Source organism: Pelophylax lessonae, assembly GCF_965119305.1.
Source record: "Pelophylax lessonae genome assembly, chromosome: 5".
NCBI classification, from domain to species: domain Eukaryota; kingdom Metazoa; phylum Chordata; class Amphibia; order Anura; family Ranidae; genus Pelophylax; species Pelophylax lessonae.
Window position 1 is genome coordinate 326,567,782 of NC_138772.1, and position 19,754 is coordinate 326,587,535.

Sequence of the window (19,754 nt, forward strand, 5' to 3'; positions counted from 1 at the left end):
ATAGAATGCATTAAGATACAAATCCTTCTGCCTTTACAACCCCTTTGAGGTATGCTTGGATTGCAGGCATGCATGTGTACATAGACGATCACAATCTCTGCACCTATTTAACTGGTTGTCGTGCATGGTGAACATCCAAATCTTTTTTTCTTCATATCTTCTGTTTTAAAAAAAAGTCACTACAAACTGTGCATTCTGACATTTTTAAAACTAATTAAAAAAATAAATAAAGTGAACTATGTATGCAAGCATGTGCAGTACAATACCTGCATATACATCACTGAGGCTTTTTACAAATTAACGTTTTTAACAGTTCCCTTTAACAATTAATGTGATAACTAACATTTCTTTATGGTATGCTCAATAAAACCGCACACAGACCCAAATATAGTAGAGAAACTCACTTTTTTTAATTTAGGTTACCCACGGCTTAGAAAGTATACAGTATATTTATTTGCAGGTATGCATATTCCACAGCAAACAACCCCTGTTAGTGAATTTCACATGTATATGCTGTAGCCCATATTAGTGCACATCACAGGCACATAGTAAATTATGTGGGCATACAGTTTGCTAGTTTACTCGGGATCAGTTCATGAAAGTATGCTGTTCCCCTAAAAAAGCCTTGGCTGCATGAGCCATAGTCACCCAATGTGCAATAGAAGAACTAGATCAGGAGTCATCTATGTCTGTGAACACCTTCGCAGGAAACATTTTAATGTTGCTTGATGCCAAATAGAAACTGAGAACATAACAAAGATTGATGTGTCTCTACAAGGACTCCATAGTCACCTGCAGATGGCTGCTGAGCAATTAAAACGTTGTTCCTGCATAATGCAGCAAAATTTGTAAAAATACTGCCTTTCCTTAAAGTATCACAAACTAATGTGTAAAAAGTTGGTATAGTTTCAATAGATGTAGGTTTTTAAAGATATTGGCAATTAGATAGCTACATACATAGGTAGAATAACTCTAACACAAAGGGCCCACTTATACTTTTAATTTTGGTGCAGTATGTTAATGTATGAGCATGTTAATACATGTTTCATTAAAGTAGAACTACGGGCAAAACTTTTTTTCAGTTTGGATAGAGTAAGTGAAGGTTATATCCCCTGTCAGATTTTTTTCGCCATCTGTGTCCTATTGAATAGATTTCCCTTCACTTCCTGTCCTATAGCCAAACAGGAAGTGAGAGAAAATACCTGCAGATTAACAGGTTCTGGACCGCCTGCGGCGGGCTGGCCTTCCTGCGTGAACCAACGTAGCCCTACAACAGTCACGCGCTTGGTGTTGGGGGGCGAGTGTGCGCTGCCGGGGGCGCGCTTCCACCCCCACTAAGCAGCGGGGATGCCAATGCACAGGACCTGCGGCCGCGACTGCCGCCGGGCACCCATGATTGCTTCCCGCTGGGAGAGAAAGATGGACAGCTGTTCTAAACACAGCTGACCATTGTTCTCTCTGAAATGATCACAGAGCGCCTGTGATCCTTCTATATAGGATCACAGGTTTATATGATCATTTCACAAGCCCCCCCCCCCCCCACAGTTAGTAAACACTCCTCTAGGCTCACATTTAACTCTTTGATCACCCACTAGGTTAACCCCTTCCCTGCCAGTGTCATTGTTACAGTAACAGTGCATATTTTTAGCAATGATTACTGTAGTAATGTCACTGGTCCCCCCAATAATGTCAAAAATGTCAGTCAGGGGTCCGATCTGTCCACCGCAATGTCACAGTCCTGCAGATGTTAAAATAAATTACTGGTAAATTACTGGTAAAATAAATAAACAAAATAAAAATTATATAAATCTTTCCCCTAGTTTGAAGACGCGATAACTTTTGTGCAAACCAATCAAAATACGCTTATTGTGATTTTTTTTTTTTACCAAAAATATGTAGCAGAATACAAAGTGGCCTAAAACGATGAAAAAGTTTGATTTTTGATTTTTTGGGGGGAATGTTATATAGCAGAAAGTGAAAAACATTTTTCAGAATTGTCGCTCTTTTTTTGTTTATAGCGCAAAAATAAAAATCGCAGAGGTGATAAAATAACACCAAAAAAAAGCTCTATTTGTGGGACAAATTTTCCATTAAATTTACATAATGCCGAATCGCAAAAAATGGCCTGGTTATTAAGGGGGCAAATCCTTCCGTTCCAGAAATGGTTAAGGGAATTCCTTAGGATCCCCCAGATCACCGGGAACGTGTGTTCCCATTGGCGGATTTCCTCTCTATTACTTTACTGGGGACAACCCAAAATGTGGGGTTTTCTGTTACTTTCACTTTCAATGATAATGGTAAACAGGACAAATAGAGAGGATGAATCTCCCTAACAGGGGGCACAGACAGCAATAAAAACTGACAGGGGTTCTATTCCATCTCCACTTTATCCAAAAATGCAGTCCAATTATATAAGTAGATTGCCAAAGCATGAGAACAAATAAGTGACCATGTAGCTTTTTTATGACACAGTGATCCACATTGCATGGTAGCATTTACATAGGTGTGCGCAGGGGGTGTGCCGGGTGTGCCTGGGCACACTCTAATCACTCCATGTGCATTAGCATTATCACTGGGGACATGGGACATATCTTCCTCTGACCAGTTCTGCTATTATTGAAGTGCTACCATACTTCTCTTTCCCTGTACTGGCTCTGCCATAGGAGTGGGTGCGTCTGTGTGTGTGTGTATGTATGTATATAAATATAAAAATACAGTATATACACACATGCATGTGTGTTTGAGCTCTGGTGTGCACACCCAAATGCATTAGACTGCGCACACCTATGAGCATTTAACCACACATTGTGGTGCACTACAATACATGTGCATCAAATGTCCATTGGGTTACGTTGGGGTGCCATCCAAAATATATAGCACTGCAGTGTGCTAAGGCATATAATAAGCATTAACTTGCTGTGGAAACTCATACATTACTGCAATGTCAAAGTGTAAGGGGGGCAAAGTGTAAGTGTAAGGGGGTCAAAAGCCTTGGATTCAGGTACAAATAAAGACCCACAGTTTGAAAATTGTGAAACTAGCGCAGCAATAAGATGCCCTGGGAGGATGTGTATCACTACAGTCTATAAAAAGGGCTGCATCCAGCAGTCTGGGAGGCCATCCTCATAGCACACTGGATGTAAGATATCTGAACTAAACATGGGCGTTTTGTTTAGTTCCCAGTTGAAATTCGGACAAATTTTTTTGTATTGTACAAATTTTGTATCCGAATTTCTAAATTACAATAGTAACTAATTCAATTAATCTGAAAAAATTAAACAAAATTTCGGTCGCAATTTGAATTCAAATTGTTTTCTAATCAAATTCAAATAGTTTTCAATAGAAATAGATTTTGATTTTTTTTTTTTAAACAGAATTAGAATTTTCGAAGAGAATAAAATAGAATAGAAAATAAAGGAATAGAATAGAATAGAAAGAATGGAATAAATAGAAAGAATATAACCATCTTCTTCTGAAATTTTAATTTCAAATAGAAAACAACTAATTTGAATAGAATAGAAAAGATTAGAATAGAATAGAATAGGTAAGGGGGAGGAGCTCTGACAGCATGACATGACAACGCCCGCTTTGGAGTAGGCAAGCCACTGCCTGATCCCCCCCCCTGCCTCCCCTCGGCCGTCTGAGCGAAGCCCCCTGGGCTCCTGGACCCTGGGCCTTTCTTGTTTCTACTGCTGCTCCTGTCTGCCACTGCTGCCGGGAAGCCTCTGCACTTCTGATCCCCTCACTACTACACAGGTCGTAGGATTCCCCTCCGCTTTCACTTGCGGAAGACGTGGATGAAGAGGAGCCCAGCTCATCTTGGACTGCAGTGCTGGAGGGGGTAAGCCTGCTCTCAGGGGGAATCTGTGCTAAGTAATGCAAGTGTGCCCTACGAGGGGTAGAAGATAGGGTGAAGACCCCTAAATTAGTTGAAGGGGAAAGACTGTTATAGAGAGATATGCCCTCCTATAGCAAATAATAGTTTACAATTAACAGAGGGTCCCCTACTTTCGTATGCTCTGTTCGACTGCTGCGCTCTCAATAGCTATTTTATTTTCGTCTTTGGCTGAAAGATTTACCTGCGACTTAAAGGGACTGAGCTCATATTTGACCTCTGCAAGCTACCCCAGGCTGCTATGAACGATGGACTGTCCTTTATTTTTGCTACCTGACCACCTCCTTTTTTTTTATGTTTTATGTTAATTATTTAGGTGGCTTGGGCATCCTTTTCTTTCCTGTGCCCTCCCCTCTTCTCCTTACAATTATTATTGATTAATACCACCTGGATTAATACCACCACCTCTTATTAAGGAAGCCTTAGTGGGACTGCTGGCTAAAATGGAAACATCCTTGAAATCTGATATAGCAGCAGTCCGGGCAGACATTGGACAGGTACTCGGCCGTGTGGAGGAAGTGGAGAGGAGGATTGATGTACATGATCGAGTATTGGATAACCTGGGTAAACAGATGAAGCTACTGCAGAGAGCTAATCGTTCCCTATTATAGAAGATAGAAAGTCAGGAGAATCAAAGTCAAAGGAAAAACGTGCAAATTAAGGGCAGGAAGATTGAAAACAGTAGTACGGGGTCTCTTTAATCCTATGCTGGGGAAGAAGTCCTCAGAAACTTTAAAAATTGACACAGTGCACAGGGTCAGGGTGGGGGCGTACCAGGAGATGTGATTGTTAGGTTCCACCATACAGAAGAAAAGACGATAGTTATGGAAAAAAAACCTGGAATTCTCCTGGGATTACTTTAGAAGGAGTGAATTTACAGCTCTATGCGGACTTCAGTGACTTGTCAGCTGAGACTCTGGCAAGAAGGAGACTTCTTAAGCCCTTGACATAACAGCTGTGGGCCTCTAACATCTCCTATCGATCGGATTTCCCGGCTTGCCAAAAGCGAAAAAAGACGGCCGCATGGTGGTTTTGAGATTCCCAGAAGATCTGGGAGAATTTTGCAATAAATTGAACCTACCACTCCCGGTGTTGCCAGGATGGGAGGAGTCCATGGTTGTGCCAATCTTGCCAAGGGGGGAGCAGTGGGCTCGGGTGGGGAGGGGGGCTGGTGGTTGGTTCGGGGAGTTGGTGGTGGAGTGTGAGGGATTTTCTGTTCTCTCTCCCCCTCCTCCAGCCTCTTCTCCCATCCCTTTCTCCTTCTTCGGGAGGTGGTGGGGAGGATTGGGCTGGAGGGTTTGCTGGTCCAGTGGGCAGGAACAGGTCAGAGCACCGGAATGGTTGCCCCCTGGGAAGGTATGGATGGGAAGGGACACACGGTTATGTGTCAACAAGTCCGTACAAGAAATAAGACCTGGACATTTGTCCAGCCCCCTGAGGGGTTAACCTCTTGGGGCAGGTGTGGGGGAGAAAGGAATGGGGGGGGGTTCCCTTTTTTTTTTCTTCCCACACAGGACCTATATTTAGAAAGAATGTGTTAGCTGCTCCTGTTTCGGCCTATGGCTTTGGTTTATTTTATAACATATAATGTTAGGGGGATGAATACACCTAGCAAAAGGTATAAGGTAACTAAAGAATTGCATCATTATATGGTGAGGGTGGCCTGTTTGCAAGAAACAAAATTTCCAAACATTTTAGTCTCTAAATTATGTACATATTTCAACACAATGGGGAAAGAAGAGAATTTAAGGGAAGAGACTTTGCTTGCTTATATAACTCATATTTTGAAGAAAGGGAAAGACCCTACAGTACAGATAAGTTAAAGACCAATTTCCCTATTAACTACAGATTTCACAAAAATTATAGCAGAAAGATTAAAACTTTTACTGCTGGATGAATACATATTGCTCAGGTAGGATATGTGCCCGGGCAAGAGGGGAGGGACAACTGCCTTAAGTCACTTCTTTTGATCCATGAAGTGAAAAAGAAGTGCACTCCGGCCATACTACTGTCGATAGATGCCGAAAAAGGCCTTCGACAGGGTCGATTGGAGCTTCATGTTAGAAAATCTCAGACACCTAGGCATTGGAGATAGGATGATGCACTGGATATCCGTCTTCTATTGCCACCCAAGAATAAGAGTGAATGGCAGCCGGTTCTCCCCCTTTGAGTTACATAATGGGACTAGGCAAGGGTTCCCCCTCCCCCTAATGTTGTTGGTGTTGGCCTTGGAACCCTTATTGGCAGCTGTCCATAAAAATTCAGAAATTAAAGGGGTTAGAGTGGGGAACGGCGAGTACAAGGTGGCCGCATATGTGGACGATGTACTGTTTTTTATCTCTAACCCTAGGTTAACACTCCCGAAAGTGCTGGGGGAATTAGAGAGATATGGGAAGCTATCAAATTTTAAAGTTAACATAACTAAATCGGAGATTCTGAATATCACAATATCAAGGAAAGAACAACACAACAAGCAATCCAGCTTAAATTCCCCTTTGTATGGTGTAGAGAGAAACTGGGATACCTTGGCATTAAACTAACTAGATCCCTGGCGACCCTTTATAAGGTCAATTACATACCCATATTGAATAAGATGAAAGAACAACTGAACTCCCTGAGACATGGACCCCTTTTTTGGTTGGGTAGAATAAACATAGTAAAAATGAATATTCTCCCAAAGCTCCTTTAAATATTTCAAAAGGTTCAAATCACTCTCCCCCAGGCTTATTTCAGGAAGTTGAGAGCTATGATGTTAAAATACATATGGCTACATAAACACCCTAGAATCGCTTATGCGGTATTAACTAAGGGAAAAAGGACTGGGGCGGGTAGCGGCGCCCGAATTTATAAAACATTATCAGGCTATTTCTATTGCACGAGTTGCCGATTGGATGCGTAATAGGGAAGCAAGAGCTGGGTGGGAATTGAGTGAGCACAAAGTAGGGTAGATTTAGGAAAGATGGTGTGGGTTCCACGAGTACATCGGGATTTGGTTATAACACGAACACATTGACTGGTGATGATTTCAAATGGAATTCTAATTCAAATCCATTAGAATTTTCCAAATTCGGTCGAATTGAGCTCAGTTTGACCAAATTCGGATAATTCATTTCAAATTTGAATAAACAAAACAAATTCTGAAAATTTATTAAATGAACCTAACTAAATGAATTTATGGAAATAACAAATGGAAACAAAACTAATTTTTTTGTTCTGCACATGTCTAATTTGAACTGCACCATCGTTTACCTCTTGTTTACATTTCATGTAAGTGTGATGGGAATGAGCCTAAAATCAAGGTTGCTTATTTTTGTCTTATAAGAGACATTATAAATGTGTTTTGCATGCTAGAATTTCTGTTATAATATATTTCTTACCTTTGCACCAAGGATTAAAGAGAATGTATGTATCAGTGTCAGATCTTCTAGGCGTCCTCAGAATACCATACGGGGTTAAAACAGCAACATACATGCGGAATTTGCCTATGATGCAGTCAGGAGCTGATAAAATATTCAAGCTGACAGAGCTTTCTTCAATTTGAGTAATTTTTGCTCCCCATTTCCCTACTTCCAGTTTATCCACAATAGGAATTGGTATATATGTGCCTTTGCTCTGTTGTGGGTAGCGACCTGAATAAAACAAAACATGGTTACGTTATCCATAATGAAAATGTTGAAAATAATGTGTTGAATTTGTGAAACATTTTTTAGAATTTACCATTTATGCAGTTTAAATGTATTTACCTATTTATAGTAGTAATTTTGATATTATGTTTGTAGTGATTATTCTGCACATTTCTTTGTCGATCTGTCTAGTCTATGAAAATCACACGGTTCTAGAATCCAGGCAATTATGAATAATAATAAATATCAATTGAAGAATCAAGAATTTTGCAATTGAGCAGTATGCTTGGTTGTCAGCCTGATCATCAAAAGTCAAAAAAATAGTAATGGGAACAATGAGCAGAACAGAAGGTGCATCATCAAATCTTAAGCTGGCTACACACCATACACATTTTATACAATTTTCTTGTACAACTTTACCTTAGATTTACCAACACCATATAATATAAGGTCAAACCTAAACACTTTCAAATTGTATGCAACCAGGCAGGCTCTTGCACCACATAGTTGTAGATAAATCTAAACAAAATTGAGCAACAGAAATTGTATAATGTGTATCCAGCTTTACTCTCAACCTTGGGTTCACATTAATATTATTATTATTATTATTATACAGGATTTATATGGCGCCAACAGTTTACACAGTGCTTTACATTATAAAAGGGAGACAATACAGTTAGAATCAATAAAATACAAGAGGGTTAAGAGGGCCCTGCTCAGAAGAGCGTACAATTTAAGACGGTGGGGCAAGTGGTACAAAAGGTTGTAACTGTGGAGAATGAGCTGATGGAAGTGATAGGAGAATAGTTGAAGGCATGATAGACTATTTTGAAGACATGAGATTTCAAGGATTGCCTGAAGGCAGCCAGAGTAGGAGATAGCTGGACAGATTGAGGTAGAGAGTTCCTGTGGGTGGGAGAGGCTCTGGAGAAGTCCTGGAGGTGAGCCTGGGCGGAGGAGACAAGGGGAATTTAGAGTAAGAGGTCTTGAGAGGAGTGGAAAGGACAGTTTGGGTGATATTTGGAGATAAGATTGGAGATGTAGCTCGGGGCAGAATTGCGAATGGCTTTGTATGTTGTAGTTAGTATTTTAAATTTAATTTGCTGGGCAATCAGAAGCCAGTGTAGAGATTAGGGATGATCGAACTTTTCAAAAGTTTGGTTCTGCCAGAACATCTGAACTTCCCGAAAGTTCGGCCCGGATTTCAGAACCCCATTGAAATCAATGGGACCCGAACTTCGGTAATCAAAAAACACCATTTTGAAGCCCTAAAACCCAATAAATGCCCCTAAAAAGAGCCTAGGGTTCTGGGTCATGCCCCAGGGACTATTAATCACACAAAAAAAGTTCTTAAAAATTGTCATTTTTGATAGAGAGCTAATTATTGAAACAATTAAAAAAAAAATGAGATTTTTTGATTTTGACTTTGTATTTAGTGTCTGGGGGGTCTAAAAGTATACCTGTGAAGTTTCAGCTCTGTAGCATGTCCAGAACCAGAAAAAAAAATATTGTTTGTATTATGTCACTTATAGAACAGGGATATGGCTTCGCTATTTTCACACCTTTATATATGTAAGTGTAAAAATACATACAAGTATGTGTGTATATAAGTTCAGATGTTTTGCCTGCCTCCAAAAAAATGCCTGCAACAACACACCTGGGCGTTTTTTTTTTGGCGCTAGCGTTTTTTGGGGCATATTTTTGGGTTCTTTAGAGGCAGGCAAACCATCTACACTTGTGTATACAGGTATATATACACACATACTTATATGTATATATATACACCTAGACATATATAGGTGTGATAGTAGCAGAAATATATGCTTGCGCTAATTAAATAATTAACATTAATATGGCTCTGCTCCTATAACACCTATATATGTTTAAGTGTAAAAATACATACAAGTATGTGTGTATATATACCACTATACACAAGTTCAAATGTTTTGCCTGCCTCCAAAGAACCCATGAAAATGCCCAAAAAAACGCTAGCGCCAAAAAAAAACGCCCAGGTGTGTTGTTGCAGGCATTTTTTTGGGGTTTTTGGAGGCAGGCAAAACATCTGAACTTGTGTATAGTGGTATATATACACACATACTTGTATGTATTTTTACACTTAAACATATATAGGTGTTATAGGATCAGAGCCATATTAATGTTAATTATTTAATTAGCGCAAGCATATATTTCTGCTACTATAACACCTATATATCTTTAAGTGTAAAAATACATACAAGTATGTGTGTATATATACCACTATACACAAGTTCAGATGTTTTGCCTGCCTCCAAAGAACCCAAAAAAAATGCCCAAAAAACGCTAGCGTCAAAAAAAAAAACGCCCAGGTGTGTTGTTGCAGGCATTTTTTGGGGGTTTTTGGAGGCAGGCAAAACATCTGAACTTGTGAACACACACATACTTATATGTATTTTACACTTAGACATATATAGGTGTTATAGGAGCGTAACCATATTAGTCTAAATGATTTAATTAGCGCAAGCATATATTTCTGCTACTATCACACCTATATATGTCTAGGTGTGTATATACATATAAGTATGTGTGTATATATACCTGTATACACAAGTTCAGATGTTTTGCCTGCCTCCAAAAACCCCCAAAAAATGCCTGCAACAACACACCTGGGCTTTTTTTTTTTTTTTGACGCTAGCGTTTTTTTGGGCATTTTTTTGGGTTCTTTGGAGGCAGGCAAAACATCTGAACTTGTGTATAGTGGTATATATACCACTATACACAAGTTCAGATGTTTTTCCTGACTCCAAAGAACCCAAAAAATGCCCAAAAAAACGCTTGCTACTAAACCGGCAAGGTGTGAAAAGCGAGAAGCCATTAACCTGTTCTATAAGTGTTCTAATACAAACGATCTTTTTTTTATGGTTCTGGACATGCTACAGAGCTGAAACTTCACAGGTACACTTTTTCGACCACCCCAGATACTAAATCCAAAGAATTTTTTTTTTTTTAATTTTTTTTTTAATTTTTTCAACAATTGGCTCTCTATCAAAAATGACAATTTTTAAGAACTTTTTGTGTGTGATTTTGTGTCTGGTGGGTCTAAAGGGTGTACGTGTGAAGTTTCAGCTCTGTAGCATGTCCAGAACCAGAAAAAAAAGATCATATAGGTGTAAAAGGAGGGTACCACCATCCCTGCAATACTGAAAAATGATCTTTTTTTCTGGTTCTGGACATGCTACAGAGCTGAAACTTCACAGGTACACTTTTTAGACCCCCAGATACTAAATTCAAAGAATTTTTTTTTTTTTTAATTTTTTTTCAATAATTGGCTCTCTATCAAAAATGACAATTTCTAAGAACTTTTTTTGTGTGATTTTGTGTCTGGGGGTCTAAAAGGTGCACCTGTGAAGTTTCAGCTCTGTAGCATGTTCAGAACCATAAAAAAAAAGATCATTTGTATTAGTGCAATTATAGAATGGGTTAGTGGCTTCTCGCTTTTCACACCTTGCCGGTGTAGTAGCAGGCGTTTTTTTGGGCATTTTTTGGGGTTCTTTAGAGGCAGGCAAAACATCTGAACTTGTGTATAGTGGTATATATACCCGTATACACAAGTTCAGATGTTTTGCCTGCCTCCAAAAACCCCCCAAAAATGCCTGCAACAACACACCTGGGCGTTTTTTTTTTTTTTTTTTACGCTAGCGTTTTTTTGGGCATTTTTTTGGGTTCTTTGGAGGCAGGCAAAACATCTGAACTTGTGTATACGGGTGTATATACACACATACTTATATGTATATACACACCTAGACATATATAGGTGTGATAGGAGCGTAACTATATTGGTGTTAATTATTTCATTAGCGCAAGTAGTTTTTTCTGCTCCTTTCACACCTATATATGTCTAGGTGTATATATACATACATGGGTGTGTATATATACCCCCTATAGACATGTTCAGTTGTCATGTCTGACTCCAAACATGTCCTCAAAAAAGCACTAGCTACGCCTGCAGCATAAAGAATGCTGACTGGTGAGAAGCCATATTCCTGCAGCGAAAGTGACTTCAGAGAAACTAGCTTTTCTCTATAGCGGTCACCCTGATATGGAAGGGTTTGGTCACCCTGCCATAGCAGTCACTGTCAGTTCACCCTACACTACATTACGGTCACCCTGACACTTCACACTTTCCCTACAGAAACTAAATTTTTGAAGCTAACTAAAGTGTAAAAGAGCACTCTAACTACACTAGATATCCCTTTCCTCACACTAATAAATGCTAAATGACACTTTTAAAGTAAAATTAACGGAACTGCTTCCACTCTCTTCCATGTCCTGTATAACAATGCTAGGAATTTGGCGGGGGCTATCTTATATACTGGGGGGCGTATTCACCAATGATTGGCCTAGGGACCCCCGAGTCACTCCAATCACATTCCTAGCATTCTCCTGCCCCCTCAATTGGCTTTTGCTAATGGTTCTGGTCCAATCACGGGCTTTTAAAGCCCATTTCCTGAACCATTGCATTTTGGTCAGTTCTGGTTGCCGAATTCCGAACTTTTTGGGCAAAAAGTTCTAAATTCGGCCGAACCTCGAACACCCAATGTTCGGGCCGAACCGATGGTCGACCCGAACCGTTCGATCATCCCTAATGTTCAGTCTTCTCAGAAATAAATTGCAATAACAATAACAATTTGGGGAATCCTATTGGTCTTAGTAATGATGTTTCATTTTTGAGATTTTAGGAGACAGAAGTAGCAGAGGAACTGGCTCGCTTAAAGCTTAATAAAGCAATGGGCTCTGATAGTATTCATCCCAGAGTACTCGAGATATAGTTCGGACCATTAATGGATCTTTTCAATCAATCTGTTCAATCTACTCTAACAGGAGAAGTTCCCCGTGACTGGTGGACAGCTAACATTCAACTTATCCTCAAGAAGGGCAGCGAGCTAGAAGCTGGCAATTACAGGCCAGTGAGTTTAACATCGGTTGTAGTCAAGTTTATGGAATCATTACTAAAAAAAAAAGGATCATTGATCACGTAAAATACACAACTTGCTGGACTCAAAGCAGCATGGCTTTACTGAGCGCAGATCATGTCAGACTAATCTGATTTAATTTTCTGACTATATTAATGTTTTGAACTGAGGTGGTGCTGTAGACTTAGCATATCTTGATTTCAGCAAGGCATTCGATACAGTTCCAAATAATGATCTAATACAAAAGTTGTACAAGCTAGGATTTAGCCCTTAGATGGTTAAGTGTATATGCAGTTGGCTAAAGGATAGATACTAGAGTTGTAAATGGTGTTCACTCAGAACAAAGACCAGTCACTAATGGTGTACTACAAGACTCTATACCAGGTCCTGTTCTATTTAATCTATATGTAAGTGATATGACTAAAGATGTGTTGGGCAAGGTATGTCTTTTTGTTGATGATACAAAGGTGTGTATTAGGGTTGATATCCCTGGAGGTGTCTGAAACATGAACATGATTTGGCACTGCTGGAAGACTGGTCAAAGCATTGGAAACTGCAATTCAATGTTTCTAAATGTACAATAATGCACCTAGGGAAAAATAATCCCTTGAGGGAGTACAGCATTGGAGCTACAGTGCTGACCAGCACTACAGTGGAAAAAGATTTGGGGTACTGCGCAAACAGTGTGACCAGGCAGTGGGTAACAAGGGCAAAAAGAATTCTCGGATGCACCAGAGGTATCACCAGCAGGAGAAAGGAGGTTCTGATCCCCCTATATAGTTTTTTAGTGAAAACATTAAATACATCAAGGAGGTGAATAAGGTTCAGGAGGGCAGCACTTTAAATATGAAGCCAAAGTTAAGAACACAGGGACATGACCTTAAACTAACTGGAGAAAAGTTCAAAACTAATCTTAGGAAGTTTTATTTTACTGAAAGGGTAGTTGATGCTTGAGGGGGCTGAAAGCTCCCTTCTTTCTGCCCACCTATTTGGAGCTATGCAGAGGAAAATGCTGCACTGAAGGTCACTGGGGATGTTCTGTTGAGCAGTGTCAAACAGTCCTTTGTAAGTCTTTTCCACCTCCCACTCTTGCAGTATTAAAATTCATCCGTCAACCCGGGATGGTTGGAAACATCCAGTTCTCTAAAATCTTGGATGTCACTCGGCTGTACTTCCGAAGATTCTTCCTAGATTCTCTAAAATAATAGTCCTGCGCTATCAAACTCATAGCCCTCTATTGGAGTATCATCCTTCAGCCACAGGCAAACATGGGTAGCATACCAATGAAGCACCCGATATCCTTCAATTAACACCATCTTGATGCAGACCAGACCTTCCACTCGGGTCACCTATTCCTGCTGGGGTTGCTCACCAGGGGAGGGCATCCGTAAGTCTCTCTGGAGCCAGTATTGCTCCTCCAGGGTAGCAAGACCCTTTCCGCAATGCTATTGCTCCAACTGTAGGGCCTCTCTCCATAGCCCCTAGCAAATTACATCCCTCCACACCAGTACATCCCCTACAGAACAAGGTCTGCCAAACTGAGTGAGCCCCCACCACATCCGTCGCCGAAATTCCACTTCCATTGCTGTGGGGAATAGCGCCACTCTGCAGTGATCTCCCAAAAATGTGCTCTGGTGGTAGTTTAGATGTTCCTGCCACAAGGAAGCATCCCACCGCTGCCACCAAATGTGACAGACTGCCTGACACCACTCCTGGGTATCTCCACCAAGAATCTGTTTTGCAAGCTCTGGAACATGAGGCAAGTGACTATAGCTGCAGCTACTCCAAAGAACTAGGAAACACCAGTTTTTGGAGTAAACCATAAGAACTGCTTTATTAGAGAAGCAAACTACATTTATATAGAAAATCATCAGATAAAAGCTAATCACATTATCACAGACAATGCCCACCTCAAGAGAAAATGACATTACATAAACAAGTAAACAATCAAACACAAAAAAATAATAGATTCTTTCCCGGCACCTAGCAGTCTGGACTCTGGAGGTGATTAAAAGTAAGAGCTTATCACCTAAACCTAATTACAGAAAACAATAGTTGATGCCAGGAAACCTGTAATAGTTTCTTAACCCCACATATGCTGGAATCCACCTCCTGCACTTAACACATCGCTCCAAGATAATAGTTCCACTATGCACTGTATGCTAAGGGGTCCCAGAAACAGTCCTCCAGCCCTAATTGCATTGAAAGGGTGGCTGGTATAGCTCACAGCAAGCTGGGGACCCAGGGAGGTGATAAAACTCTCTTGGGGAAAAGGTTCCTTGTAACCCAAAGAGGGGGGTCTCCTTAGTCCTAGGTCCATAGTTGGTTGGAAGGTGGCTGGCCTCCAGGTCCCTCTAGGAGCCCAAGTCAAGTCCCTGACAGTCTGGTTATGATATAAGGGCTGGCAGAAGGGATAAAACATACAAAGTGGGGGGGCGTGGCTTGGCATCGGACCCGAATGGCCGCTTGTTAGCTCGGCTCCGCGCACGGGGGATCTATATCTTGCTTTTTCGGGTGCCTATAGCCTTTCTAATATGCTACGATCGGGTCGCAGCGCTTCAGCCAGACGGGTGATGCCTGACCAAGAATCCTCCCCTGCTCCTACGCCTGACTCTCCTATGGCGCAATCCTCCACATCCACCGGATCCCTACCCCAGCCGACCGCAGCGGTGCCTCTTCCGAGCCTCATGGACCTCCAGAATGTGGCCGCTGACATTAAATCAACGCTGGGTTCCGCCATCTCGGAACTAGCTGCGGAACTGCGCTCAGTAACTGCCAGCCTGGACACCACAGAGAAGGCCTCTGCCACTCATGCGGCCGCCATCAAACAACTTCAGAGGGGTACAGACCACTATACATCCCACCTCATCGAGATCAACCGCCACCTGGAAGATCTGGACAACCGAGGTAGGAGGCATAATATCCGGCTACGGGGCCTCCCGGAGTCAGTGGAAACCCCCGATCTGGTCACCTCGCTAACCACGATCTTCAATGACCTACTTGAACGACCGGCAGATACCCCGATTGAGTTTGAGAGGGCGCATCGAGCCCTACGCCCTAGAGCGGGAGAATCCGATCCGCCTCGCGATGTGATCTGCTGCCTGGTGTGCTACCCCCTTAAGGAAGCCATTCTCCGGAAAGCCAGGGGCCGGGACCGTGTGCAGTTCGAGGGGACGGAGCTGAAATTTTTCCAGGACCTCTCGCCCATCACTCTGCAGAACCGCAGAGCCCTGCGCCCCCTACTTGAAGCTCTCCGCACCAGGGGGATTACATACAGATGGCGCTTTCCTTTTTGCCTCTTTGCCACCTATTGAGGCAGATCTGCATCTTTGAAAGTCCCTGACGACATCCCTGCTTTCTGCGAAGCCTTCGAGATCCCAGTGCTGGACTTACCTGACTGGTATGGCGAGTTTTACACCTCGGATCCCTTGATCTCAGTCACCACCTCCACTACTCCTAAAGCGCAGAGGAGTAGACAGCGCAGACGCCGTCATTCCCAACATGATGCGACCCCCATGCGTTCCAGAGAAGATCGTCGCTCCAGCCCTCTCCGATCTCCACCTAGCCATCGGGAGAAGTTAATCCTTTAACCCCTCAAGATGATCGTTGATTTCTGTTTGCATCATCTATAAGGTACTCCGGCCCTGTCCCCCCCCTTGCCCCTGCCCTCCTTTGTCCCCCTTACGCTCCTCCACTCTGGACATTGCCACTGTGGCCTTATCCCAATCATCGCCTCGGACTTAGCAGCCCCCCTCCCCTGTTCTATTGAACACCGTCTGCCGGGAGCTGACACTACTTGAATAAGACTGTTTCTCATGTTTTAGTCCTTGCACTTCTCCCCCCCTCCCCTCCTGAACAATCGTTCCCTCCCTTATGTCACCCATGGAACTGCTACTGACTTTTTTTTTTTTTCTCCCCATTATCCCCCCCCCCCTTTTTTTGACTCTCCACAGGTTTTATTATCCTGATGCAACCTCCCCGAAGATCCGGGACTATTGGTCTGCCTGACCTTATCTCGCAAACCGCGAGATTCATCGCCCTTCCCCGGGCATCGTGCCCCCCTTTACATCATTTGCTGCAACAGGTTTTTCCTTACTGCTATTTTTAGTCCTTATTGTCTGTTGTACATGTTGGTTTGAAACTAACCTCTGCTAATCTACTATATGTGGGGATTAACGCTTGAGTGAGGTATGGGGGGTGAGGGAGATAACTCGCTTTACTTTGCCTGTAAACTCACTATAGCCATAGCAGAATAATGAAGTATAACTAGGATGTTATGTATCATAAGGTGGTTATGTATGGGATAATGAATATGACTGGTCCCTTGACTGTCTGCCACTGCCCTTCCCACATCCTCCCCACTCCTATTAGTGATGACTGTATTTCCTCCTCAGACTTCTCATTCTCCCCCCACCTCTTCTCCCTCTGACCTCCTGTGACTACTTCTTCCCTAAACATCCCAGACCTCCCTACTGGACTGAAGATCCCCAAGCCATTCTCGCCACATCCCATGTATTCCTACATTCCCCCTTCCCGACCAACCTCTACTTGACATCACGTAAACCTGAGGGGACCCCCATACCTCCCTGTACTATGCTCCCAATATTGACTCTGATCCCCCTTGGACCTTTTGACTCTGTCTTGCTCCCATCCCCCCTCCCCGACCCTGGAAGACTGAGGACCGGGATTGGGTCGAGAGTACCTACTGACAATTTTCTAACTGCCCGTTCCAGTTGCAGACTCGCTACGCTGTTGATCTTTATGTTTACCCTCATATGGTACAATTTACCTGTTTCAGCTAATGTTACCAATTTCTTGTTTTATGATTGTGCCATACTTCCCCTGATCCTGTTATGATTGCAATGGTTGAAAACTCATTCCTTGATGGGCATCCGATGATCCCCACCTTATTTCATTATCACCCTAATGCTTCCACCGACCCTCATAGCCAGCCTGTTTGAGGCACCCGCTAACATTTCCCATACGTGATCTATTGATCCCCAGTGCAGAGCCGTCCCATGCCTGACTTGGGGCCGTATCCAGACTATTGTTCCCCACCTCAACGACAGTTCGCAACTGTTTGTTGACCTGTGACACTTTGTGTCTTTCCCCCCTACCCCCCCTCTAGCGGTGGATTGATCTGATTTGCTGATAGAGGGCGGCTAGGGGATCTTTTCTGCTCTTTTCATCCTTGTGTTCTTTCCTGGCCCCTTTTTTCCTGTTCCTCCTCACCTTTCCCCCCCTACTCCTTTCCTCCCTTTCCCTCCACCCCCTACCTACTTCCCCTCCTTATCTCCTCCCTCCCCCACCCTCTCCCTCTTATCCCCGGTTTCTCCTCCCCTTCCCTCATCCTTCCCTAACCTCCGGCATCTTCTGTCTTACTTCCTAACACAACTCTTCCCCTGGTGGACGCTACCATGCCTGACCCTGCAGTGATCAAAACACATCGCACTATTAAGATCCTCTCATCCAATGCCCAGGGATTGAACGTCCCCGAAAAACGCTCACAATTCCTAGCCGAAGCCTTGCGATTACGGGCCCAAGTAGTATTAGTACAAGAAACCCATTTCAGAACGGGCGATCCGCTTTCTTTTTCCAACAAGCACTTCCCCACGACGTTCCATGCCACTTCTGAGGGTTCCAAGTCACGGGGTGTTTCTATTTTACTCTCCAAACACGTTGATTTCAAGCCTTTAGATGTTAGACAAGACCCTGAAGGCAGGTTCCTCTTTGTGAAAGGACACCTAGACACCCGTCCAGTAACCTTGGCCAATATATATGCGCCAAATACCAAACAAGTACCCTTCTTCAGAACAGTATGCCAAGAACTCGCGGACTTTGCTACTGGGCTCTTGATATTTGGAGGTGATTTTAACGCCCCCCTCAACCCCCTCCTGGATTCCTCAACTGGTACTTCGGTTCTACCATTCCAGGCGCTACGCCAAATCCACCTCCAGCTTAGATCCCTGCACCTCCATGACTCTTGGAGGACGCTCTTCCCTAACGACAAGGACTACTCCTTCTTTTCGGCCCCTCACTCAAAATTCTCGAGGATTGATTACATCTTCCTCTCACAGCCGGACCTGCAATTCCTCTCGGAAGCCTCTATTGAGCCTAGAGTCCTCTCGGATCATAGCCCTGTAACCATGACACTCTGATTTCCCGAACTTGTCACGAAGTCCAAAACATGGAGATTAAACCCCTCGCTCCTCAAAGATGGGACAGTTCTCTCCAGTTTGCCATCTACACTTAAGGAATATTTCGAGATCAACGACACCCCCGACACTAATCCTTTAGTCCAATGGGAAGCGCATAAATGCGTAATTAGAGGCGAATTCCTATCTTTAGCAGCATCCCTGAAAAAACAACACCAACGTGACCTCCGGGACCTCTACTCTCGACTGACCATCCTTGAAATGGTATACAAGCGCTCTCTTGCTCAAGCGGCCGCAGCAGAACTCTTGGAGGTCCGCACTCGCTTGAAGGACCTACTGGGTCTCCAGGCACATCGAAGACTTGTTCTCAGTCGTAAAATATTTTACGAGCAAGGTAATAAAAGTGGCCGTTCTCTGGCCCGAGCCACCCGTCCCAAAACTAATCTCACCTCCATACACACGATCAGGGACTCGGCTGGCACCCTACACTCCTCTAACGTAGATATTGCCCGCCAGTTCGAAGAATTCTATAAAGGCCTATACAACCTTTCCCCCGCTCACAACAGTCCTTCTCAGACTGCCTCGAGGGATGCCCAACTTGAGAATTCAAATCTCATGGCCTGCCTTCCCTCTCCGCTCAAGACGCTGAAGCTCTTGAATCTCCCATCACCACAGGGGAGCTTTCTAGGGCTCTTCGTGAGATGAAACCGGGTAAAGCACCTGGACCGGATGGCCTTCCCCTGCTCTACTTTAGAGCTTTTGAGGACGTACTTACACCTCACTTTGTTAGAGCCTTTAAAACTCTTGCAGAATCCCAACACCACTCCGCATCCCTTTTAGAGGCATATATCACAGTGATCCCGAAGGAGGGCAAGGACGACGCGCTTGTTTCCAGTTATCGTCCTATCTCCCTTTTAAATGTGGACGCCAAACTTTATGCAAAAATTTTGGCAAACCGTCTTGTCCCGCTCCTCCCATCCCTTGTTTCTTTGGACCAAGTTGGGTTCATCCCGGGAAGGGAGGCGCGGGACAACACTACTAGGGCTCTCAACGTCCACCATTGGCTCACCTCCCATAACTTCCCTGGATTTTTTCTCTCCCTGGACGCGGAGAAGGCGTTCGACAGAGTGGC

General features: G+C 43.2%; 1 protein-coding gene across 1 annotated transcript in view; it reads right to left on the bottom strand.

Moving 5' to 3' along the window:
• F13A1 (coagulation factor XIII A chain) overlaps nt 1-19,754 on the bottom strand; it is a 202,710-nt gene that overhangs the window by 129,373 nt on the left and 53,583 nt on the right. The window contains exon 4 of the mRNA XM_082259899.1: nt 7,273-7,524. Within this exon, the coding sequence (XP_082116025.1) occupies nt 7,273-7,524 (252 nt within the window). The remainder of the gene's footprint in view (nt 1-7,272; nt 7,525-19,754) is intronic.